The sequence below is a fragment of the Actinia tenebrosa genome, unplaced genomic scaffold (genome assembly GCF_029948245.1).
Source record: "Actinia tenebrosa isolate PJP-AT-01 unplaced genomic scaffold, QUT_ActTen_1.0 PGA_scaffold5__44_contigs__length_20552954, whole genome shotgun sequence".
Lineage (NCBI taxonomy): Eukaryota > Metazoa > Cnidaria > Anthozoa > Actiniaria > Actiniidae > Actinia > Actinia tenebrosa.
Window position 1 is genome coordinate 4266742 of NW_028292582.1, and position 9718 is coordinate 4276459.

Here is a 9718-nt window from a genome sequence, read left to right on the forward strand (position 1 = left end):
AAGGAAACTTCGTTGTTCGACTGTGGATAATTCAAGATTTTCAGCGTGCTACTCGGTCTCAGATTTCAGATTTCAGACATCCAACCGACCACGTTTTTTAAATAGGTGTATACCACGCAAAAGCTGCTACTGTTAACTCTTCTATAAGGTCAGCTTAAGAATCAATCATTATCTTCAATTAGCATAATTCTATTTTATCGAATATTATTTAATTAATTAATTTGTATTTTAAAATCTAGTTTTTTCATTTCATATTTACCTTAATTATTATTAAATTTCTTAATTTTATTTTTGATTTGGATTATGGATCGTTATGAAATATGTACATAGTGTTTTCACACGTTTTAATCTTACTTATGTATAAAACGCATGCGATCATGTCAACATGTAGCACGCTATATATCAGCTATTAATATAAATTTATTATCACACAAAATTCACATCATGTTTCAGACTCACATTCTTTTGGATGAATAAGAAAAGATCAGTAATAGGCCCTTTGCAGTTAATGTCTGTACTATACTGGAATGCAAAATTTTTGTTTTTATATTAAATTGGTGATCCTTTTTAGCTACTTGTAAAGAACTGAATGAAATTATGTGTATCCAGTGTGTTATGAAATATAGTTTTATTACGATCTCTCGAAACAGGTCGTAGAAAGTTTGTTTGCAATCCAGTAAATTTCACCCTTGGGAATCAAAATGTTCATTCATTTGCTCTCAGTGAATTAATCAGCACGTGATTGCTGAGCTGCAAAGGGCCTATTTATATGTCAGTGATTTGAAGATCTAATCTAATAATAAAAGAACAACATTTCTAGGTATTCGTGAGAGCCCAGTAGGGAGTGTTTTGTAAATCTGTAGGAAGCCACACGACATCACGAAAATTAAAGCTAAAACTAAGTAATGTATTTGGGTCAGAAAATATTTTTCCTGCATATAAGAAATTAACATTTTAAGGTAAATATTGAACTGTTTATATCAAATACGGTTATATATGCTTGATGCAGGTATAATAGATATTTTTAAACATATTAATAAGCATAAATAATGAATTGTCTGGATTAAATACGTATCTTATACGTTATACATGCTTGGTGCAAATATAATAACAATTTTTTTAAATATATTAAAAATAATGAATTGTTTAGATTAAATACTTATACGTGATATATGCTTGATGTAAGTATAATATATTAGAATAAGGATAAATATTGAGCTATATTTAGATTAAGTACGGTGATTATAATCGAGTCTTATTGCTCGATTGCGTGTTCGAGCTAATCTCTCGATGAATAACCCAAGTTCAATATGATCTTGGCTTTTGTGTTCGTGTTTATGGTGAATTTGAAATTGGAAGTGTTATTTAGCCTCGTAGTGTCATTTAAAATCAATCAAGCAAAGAAGGGCGTCGGAAATACGTCACACGCCAATAATGTCGATATACTGATAATCGACTAATGATCGTTAATATTTTCACATGGGATAAGCAACTCAAAACAGACCTGAATGGTAAGTATTGCTTATATAAAAGTAAGGATTGAGTCTAATAAAACGATGACTTTGCGCATAGTTAATCGAGCGGAATGATAATCTTTTTCTGTTATTATGATAGAATGTATTTTGAGCACTCAATGTGGCTCTTGCTATGTTACCATGGAAACGCGAAGCAACGAGCGCCCTTAAATTTTGGTTGTCCGCTGTCATGCATTTCAGTTCAAACAGTTCAAACGCATCTAAAATAAATATAATCTATATATATGCTTATATAAGGTAGAAAATCTAGCTTAATATCATTTAACTACTAAGATTGGGATGACATATTGATGTAAGAAAACATAAGTGATGAGAAGAAATGAGAAGGTTTTCCATTTCTTTGATCGATATTTTTTAGGAAAGTTTCAGTCGAAAAAATGATATATCACTAATCTGACCAATTCAAATCGTATTAGTTGCCTATAGACAGAAATATTGACATCTTACTTTATTGAATATTGCTCTTCAGCTTTGCTATCTCAATTCGTTTACTATTGACTTAATTGTGCTTCGTTCTCAACAATAGGAGCTTTAGTTCATTGGAAAGGAGTTAAAGGCCTTTGTTCTATAAAAACAGATCGAATTTAAGGAAAGGAATTGGTCAGTTCGAAAAATTGAAAATAAACTTCCAAATTAAGTTTGAGGGTTTATAAATATATGTTCATAATTGATATTTGCATCTGTATTTATCCTAAACTGTCTTTAGTATGTTCCTTAAACATGAGCCTAAAACAAAATCGAAATTTGAATATTTTCCCTACGCATTTTTCAACATTCAAATGGAAAATCCGACTAAGTGAACTGCTAGTTTGACTTTTTAAAAATACAAAATTTTCAAAAAGTCCAAAAAATGTGCCAAAGGCAACACAAATTCCTCTCTATTGAATAAGAAACAATGATCTTGATAAATCATTTTGCATTAGAAAAAGCTGGATAAAGCCCTTGAGTTTAAGTTCACAGCACAGGAACAACAAAATCCTCTGACCCATACAATCTGATTGAACAATGATTGACATGTAGTTGAATGGGTTCAGCTTAGGCGGGAGTAAGCTAAGATATACTCTGTTCATAATTGTGAGTTTACTGGGTTGGAACCGTTCGTTTATTTGCACAAAAACCTAATGCTTTTATTTTTATAACTAACGTACTTTAATTCAAACAAAACAACAATGCGACAAATGGAAAAGATATACGTATTTTATATTTTAGCTGTGTATTTAAATGGTGGAAGATTTCAAATATTTTTGAAACAGAAAACCATCACGAAAGCGATGAAGTTCGACTAATTAAGTCATTTATTTGATTATTTATACATATCCATTTATTTTTTGTTTTTATTTTTGTTTTGTAAACTCAAACTTTACGGACAAGAGAGGGAAATAGATTACTCGACGACTTGTTTAAATTTAGTTAACCATTTGTTAAAGAATTTTCACATTCTTATTGATAAAAATTAATATGCCATAAAAACAAGTGTATACTTCAAAATTATGAATTTCCTAAATAGATGGCTTATAATTAACTGGGGCGCATTAGTCTATCAAAGGCATATCTATGCCGCTACAGCGTTTATAACTTTTAACAAAAAGAAAATCAAAGCCCTTCTCTGATCTGAAAGTCCTATTGTTGATGTGGAAGTTTCAGAATTCACAATAATTAGAATAATTTTTAGCTGTATACTAATGAAAATATTTATTATAATCTATGTATAAGATATATAATCTAAATATTATTATAGGAAATTCAAAACAGAGACTTTTTGATTTTGTTTCCATTGGCAAAAATCTCAAGTAAAAGTTTTAATTTTGGAAGTTTTGTAATTAACATTTTAAAATCCCTGAAGGGTTTCAAACGCCCTTTGTTTGTGAATCTTTTAAATTGGTATCTATGAACTATACTTTCTAGAAAAGTCTAGAGTAAAACTTTTTTCGCTGCACTATATATTTTTCTTTCTGAAGTATAAGAATAATAAGAATAAAATAATTTGATTGTTTACGATTTCTTCAGGCAAAATTTTAAGCGTCAAGCCAGACTGCGACTGTTCTGCTTCACTTATCGACTTTCATTATGCATAATAAGTAAAGTTTGAACTACACATCCAAGACAAACAGTCTACGATTTTAAACTTGAATATTTGGTGTAAAAATTACTTTTTCATTCGCTCATTTTCACTTTTTCTTGAGTCGTCATATATGAAAATATGTGTGATTACTGGTGAACTGCAAAATTACAAACTATGGTGTTTTCGCAATCTGATCAAAATGAGTAAGAAAATCATTATAATATATTTATTCTTTAGGAATTAAAGGAATTCGTCAAAAACAATTCGGCAATAAATTGCTTTTAGCCTGGTTTCTGGTTTTCATAACTTAAGATTCTCTAACTTCTCTTTAACAATTACGTTTTTTTTTTTGGTGTGCACAAAAAAAGCTCAAAATGATTTTAATCAGTTATATAATTCAGAGTTAGAAAATTCAACCATATTTATTTCTTTTTTCGATTATAAATTCCTGAAGGTATTTCCTGGTTAGGAAGATACGAACCTTTTCGTTAATGGATATAATAATTTAACGTCACTTGGATGGATTTTTCTAGAAAAACAAGTGAAAATTGCGTATTTTCAAATCATCAATGAACTTTTTGAACTTTTGAACTTTTGACAATAGTAATTCTCCCTTCAAAACAATAAGCTTTTGTTTACGGCTTTGACATAAGTTAAGGTAAATCTGAATTACCATTTCACAAAACATTTGAGCAGTTGACGGATTACTGAGTACACTTTTATGTCGCACACTCCGGCCTAGAGTAGCTTACAAAACTCTCACTTACATAACAGACAAAACAATTATTGACAAGTGATTATTTGCAAACTCATAGTAAACGAAGAAAAAAAGGCTACCAATGGAGGTTACGTCTACTTATTTTCAACTTAATTTCGAGGTAAGAACGATAAGATATTGAAGATCAAACATGAGTTTCTTGTAAGTCATTTGCTCGAACGGGGGCGTGTCGAACTACTAAAAGGAATTCTCTTATTTTTTGACGATTTTCTTGCCATATAAAATACAATAAAACGGTAAATACAAGTTTTCTTGCAATCCATAAAGCGATTCTTATCGTATTTGAAACTTTTTTGGAATTTTTCCCCAAGAAGCTAGCAGAGAATGATTTGCATTCTCTCGTAGATCTATTATTGCATATTTTAATTTATTGTAAGGTAAGCTCTGCGCTAACTCGAGTCGCAAGATATTCTAACATGAGAAATCTACCTAGTATTTCTAAGAGTTGAATTTCGTGATTCGTGCCTCTATGGTTTCTGAAGTGCAGCGCTGAAAAATTTGATGGAAGCATTCGGACGTAACCTGTTAATAGTAAGTTACATCAAGTGTAACATAGTTAACTTTATTTTTTTATTTTTTTATTTATGATTATCTCATTTAGCATTTCAAAGGCAAATGTTAAAAAAGCAAATGAGAGGAAATTTGGGTTGTTTTGAAAGGATATTTAGGGAATAAGAAAATTGGTTTACTTCACTGATGCGTTTAGAATTAATTATGCAAAAACCTTTTGCAGTTAAAGAACTTAACACAGAAAGTTTTGCGCGCGGTTAAAAACGAAAAAAAATATTCGGAAAGCGGGCAGAATTGCAACAAATTACATTGCTTAGTCCATTGCTTACAAATTTATGTCGTTTTGATGGGAAAATTTGGAAATTTTGGGCAATTATTTTCGTTGGCAGTTAGTGAGTAAGGGGAGGATTTTTAACAAAAGAATTTTAGAATTGCCAAAACTCATCAAAGCATGGAGACATGATTGACAAGGGAAGTGGATAGCTCGTTATCATAACAGCTATTAAATGGCTTCCCCAAATCGATCCCATATGAAAAGAAAGTTCGTGAGGGATTATGAATTTTCTTAAAATCAATTGGTTAAAACTTTTAAACTGACTTTAATTATTCAAACTTTCATTTGCGCAATCTCGATACTTTGAAAAATTTCCAACCATAAAATTGCACTGAACCAAAAGGCACGGACGGACACACGGTGCAACATTGCAGGCAATGTTGCTGAAGTAGGATAGTTTTCTACTTCAGCAACGTTGCATTCAACAAATTGCGTCGAGTGTCATGGCTCGCAACATTAAAATTGCATGTAACATTGCGCGCAATGTTGCACCGTGTGTCCGTAGCTATAATTTAATTTTTTGTTCAAATTTGGGTAATGTTTTTTGTTAGTTTTGAAGGGGTTTTCAGAGGATTGTAATTGACAAATTACTGTTGCTTCATTATTAGTCGCCCAAAGTCCCAGCCAAAAGGGTTCACGACAAATCCGTAGAAGAAGAAGAAGAAGAATCTTATTCTAGGAAGCGGTTGATGTCTGCTGATGAGTTTTGCTTCTCCTTTGACGATCTCAACCGCCAGCTTTACAGCAAACACAGCAAAAACGACGAAATAGTTGAAGAAAATCAAAAAGTCCCAGATGAACTTGGCTTCTGTTTCTGTAAGTATTCTTACCCGCCCCTCTCCCTCTAAGGAGATAATTGAAGTTGAATTTCAGTGTAGTGTGACGCAGAGTGAAATATCAGTTTTACAATCAGCCCACTTTATATACAGGCTGTAGAAATGACTAGACGATGCGAATCTAGTATAAATAAATAAATGAATGAATGAATGAATGAATGAATGAATGAATAAATAAATAAATGAATAAATAGATAGATAAATGAATGAATGAATAAATAAATAAATAAATGAATAAATAAATAGATAGATAGATGAATGAATGAATGAAAAATAAATAAATGAATGTGTGAATGAATGAGTGAATGAATGAATGAATGAATGAATTAATGAATTAATGAATTAATGAATTAATGAATTAATGAATTAATGAATTAATGAATTAATGAATTAGTGAATTAATGAAAATAATTGATCAGTTCATTAAAATTACCATGTTTCATGTTTTAAGGGTGCGATGCCAAGCGCTTCCAAGGAGATTTCAAATGCCCTTACCACGAAAATGGAACTAAGTCGTCACTAAAGAAGACAGCTCCCCACAACAAGCCAACCAAGCTACCCTACGCATACCAAGCAATTCCAGATACCCTGAAGTTGTTCAAGACAAGCACAGCTGATGAAGAGAAAATCGGAATCCAGGCTGCCAAGTCCATTCCTGCCGGTGCGTGGATTGGACCATATGAAGGAGAGCTTGTGAAACTTGATGGAAGAATTCCTGTAAAAAAGAATGAATATATGTGGGAGGTAAGGAAAAAAATGAAGTTATTAAATAATTCAAAGTCCCTGCGCGGCCATTCCCGATAAATTTTATTTGGAAGACAAAATACTTAAACATGCATTTCTAGATATGGAAATATTTCTTCTAGGGAGGGTTAAATTCAAAGCCTTGCCCTGCTCAAATATTCTTACAAAAATAAAAAAACAAGCAATTTCTTGTGTTTTCAACCATCGTTTCAACTAGATTTCGAGTTATCTATTATAGCTGGGACACTTTACTGGTTAGAGAGCTATTCTAGCCTGCTTTCTTGCAGAATAATCATGTTTTAAGTCAAGTTCCGTTGATTTCAATACGCTAGCATCTTGCGCGCACCGTTATGTCTTGGCCACTGCTTTGTTGTTTGTTTGTTTTTTTTTTTGGATTGGAACTCAGTGAATACAAATGATCCGAATTGAAAATCGCTTCTTCAATCAAATCCAGCCCTCGGTCATGATCATAATGTTTGTTTCTTATTTATTCAGATTTTCAAGGATGGTAAACTTTATGGTTACGTAGATGGAAGTGACGAGAACACAGCCAGTTGGATGAGGTTTATTCGGTGCGTGCGGAACGAGGAAGAACAGAACCTCTACGCCTTCCAGTACATGAACAAGATATACTATCGCACGTATAAAACCATTGAATCTGGCCAGGAATTATTGGTTTGGTATGACCAGATGTACACACAGTATTTGAAAGGATCTGGTAATGACTGCAAGAGTATGATTGAGGTGGCTTTCTCTGAGAAAGGTATGTAGCCCACCATTACTTACTGAGTGATACATTAGGTTTAATTGCTTGCTTGCTTGCTGCTTTTACAAAAAGCTTTTTAATAAAACATTGTTTTGTCAAAGCAGCTTACTAACGAAAATATTTTTTTGTATCCTACCAGGTGACTCCCTAGTACCAAACGGTTATACACCGGTATCCAAGTCAACCAATGACAATACAGAACAAATAATTAGTCTTAACTCGGAAGCTGCCAAAACGTCCCCATCAACACCCCCATCACAATTATCAATGCCGATAAATTCAAGTCTTCAGATGCAAACAAATTTTCGGCGAATTGGGGCCTTGATAGCATCACCTACCAAATCATCAGGCCAAGCAACAAGTGGTGAGGTTTCAACAAGACAAGACCAACTGAAGGCATCTTCCAACTCTCCCTCGATAAAGAAGCCCATTGCTCTTTCATCCAGAGGATTTTCGTTGAAAACAACCAATGGTCACGTTACAAGCCCTACAAAGCCCACCCCTCTGAGTAACAGAAGTGCATCACCAACGTTAACTTCTGCCGTCGTTCCAAGCCCAACTTCATCAATCAGTCCATCGATGCCAAGCTCCAATGACAGCGGCTTCTCATTTGAGACTACGTCAGACGAAAACTCGCACAAAGCTGAATCTAACGAGACAACTATATGGAAATGTGGTCAGTGTAGAAAGACGTTTCCCCAACGAGCGATGCTGCAAGTTCACGTCTGCTCACAAGTTCCATTTCGTCCTTATCGATGCGGACACTGCAACGAAAGCTTCTCCAGTTCCGGAGAGATGCGCACGCATGCTGTCATCCATCAGAGAAGAAAACCATTTAAGTGTGGATACTGTTGTCGTTCGTTCTCGGGTGCCACGACGCTCAATAACCATATCCGCATACATACCGGAGAAAAGCCATTCAGATGCGAAAAATGCGGGAAACATTTCTCTCAAGGATCGCAGCTCAGTAAACACGAAAAAATCCCAGGAGATTGCTTATCAAAGTAACTGATATCTAACAAGGAACAAACTATGATATTTCAGAGAATGTGCCTATAGATACAAGCACGTAAACCCAATGATAAACTACCAAGGTTTTATTGTAAATAGGCTTACTATCATACTTCGCCTTACCCTAAAAATATCAACAATTTAAGGACGTTACAAAGTGTGAAAGTTGCAGCCACGATTGATTTGTAATTTTAATTAGATTAAGCCAGAGTCAACTAATTTAGTTAAATATTACAAAAGTTTTAGAAAATGTTTAAAAAGAAAAGTTTTAGGCTGTTATCTAGAAAGTCATTTTTGACATCCTTTTTAGATTTTGCCTTATTCTTTGTTCTTATTATTTTCAAACGGCCCAAAGGAGGTGGCTAATCATTGAACCCCCTGGATCTGCCCTTGAAATCACACATCCTACGAGGATTTGAAAGGACAAGTAATCTAGTAAAGAGGCCAAGAAAATAATTAGCCTCTTGAGATTTTTGAATATATACATATTCAGTTTTTATGTTAGTTAGATTTAAGGGCGAAAATCGTCCGCATGAACGGTGAAACAACCGATCTAGTTGGGCGCTGTATGTAGATGTTCATTGCCCTGACTTATGCAAGTTCACAATAGTCAAAATCTGTACAAACAGATATGTTACATTTTCAACTATAAATATATATATAATAAATTAAACTTAAACATTAAAAAAAGTTTATATACTACTGATTTTAAAACATTCACCTTACACTGATTAATTCTGGAGTTTTACTCTTGTGTTGATCCGCTTCACTTAGGTTCTCGAAGCTTCTTTTGTCTTACACGGGCAAGGAGTCTTGAGTTGTTGAAGAACAGCCAGTCCCGGTTAGGTTTATCATGCATGAGGGAGGTTTAATATGGCGGGGTTCAATCCCAGACAATATATCAACACGCAAGGTCCTTAGATGACGAGCATGTACTGATTGACTTGATACTTCACTTTTCTCTTGTCCGCGTATGATATGGTTGCCTCTTTTGAAATGATTGCCATCTTAAACTGCTTTCTAGTTCTTTCGATGACTTAAACTGAGTTGTTCTCGTGTAACTACTATACTTTCCTTGTGTAGTTCTACGTTGTCGACCATGTATACAGTCAATTCAAAAACGTTGTCGTTGACCGACTCAA

The 9718-nt window shown here is 33.5% G+C and overlaps 1 protein-coding gene across 2 annotated transcripts; it reads left to right on the forward strand.

Annotated features, from left to right (window-relative positions):
- Positions 1-1446: 1446 nt before the first annotated feature.
- Positions 1447-9250, forward strand: LOC148906354 (putative histone-lysine N-methyltransferase PRDM6). Of its 2 annotated transcripts, none has more exons than XM_089037758.1 (5): positions 1447-1511; positions 5828-6035; positions 6507-6799; positions 7295-7562; positions 7705-9250. In XM_089037758.1, exons 1-5 carry the CDS (start codon positions 1509-1511, stop codon positions 8571-8573), a joined length of 1641 nt encoding a protein of 546 aa, XP_088893884.1. In that variant the 5' UTR covers positions 1447-1508; the 3' UTR covers positions 8574-9250. The 2 variants fall into 2 exon arrangements, with proteins under 2 accessions (XP_088893884.1, XP_088893883.1); XM_089037757.1 differs by lacking the exon at positions 1447-1511 and adding an exon at positions 4297-4475.
- Positions 9251-9718: the final 468 nt, after the last annotated feature.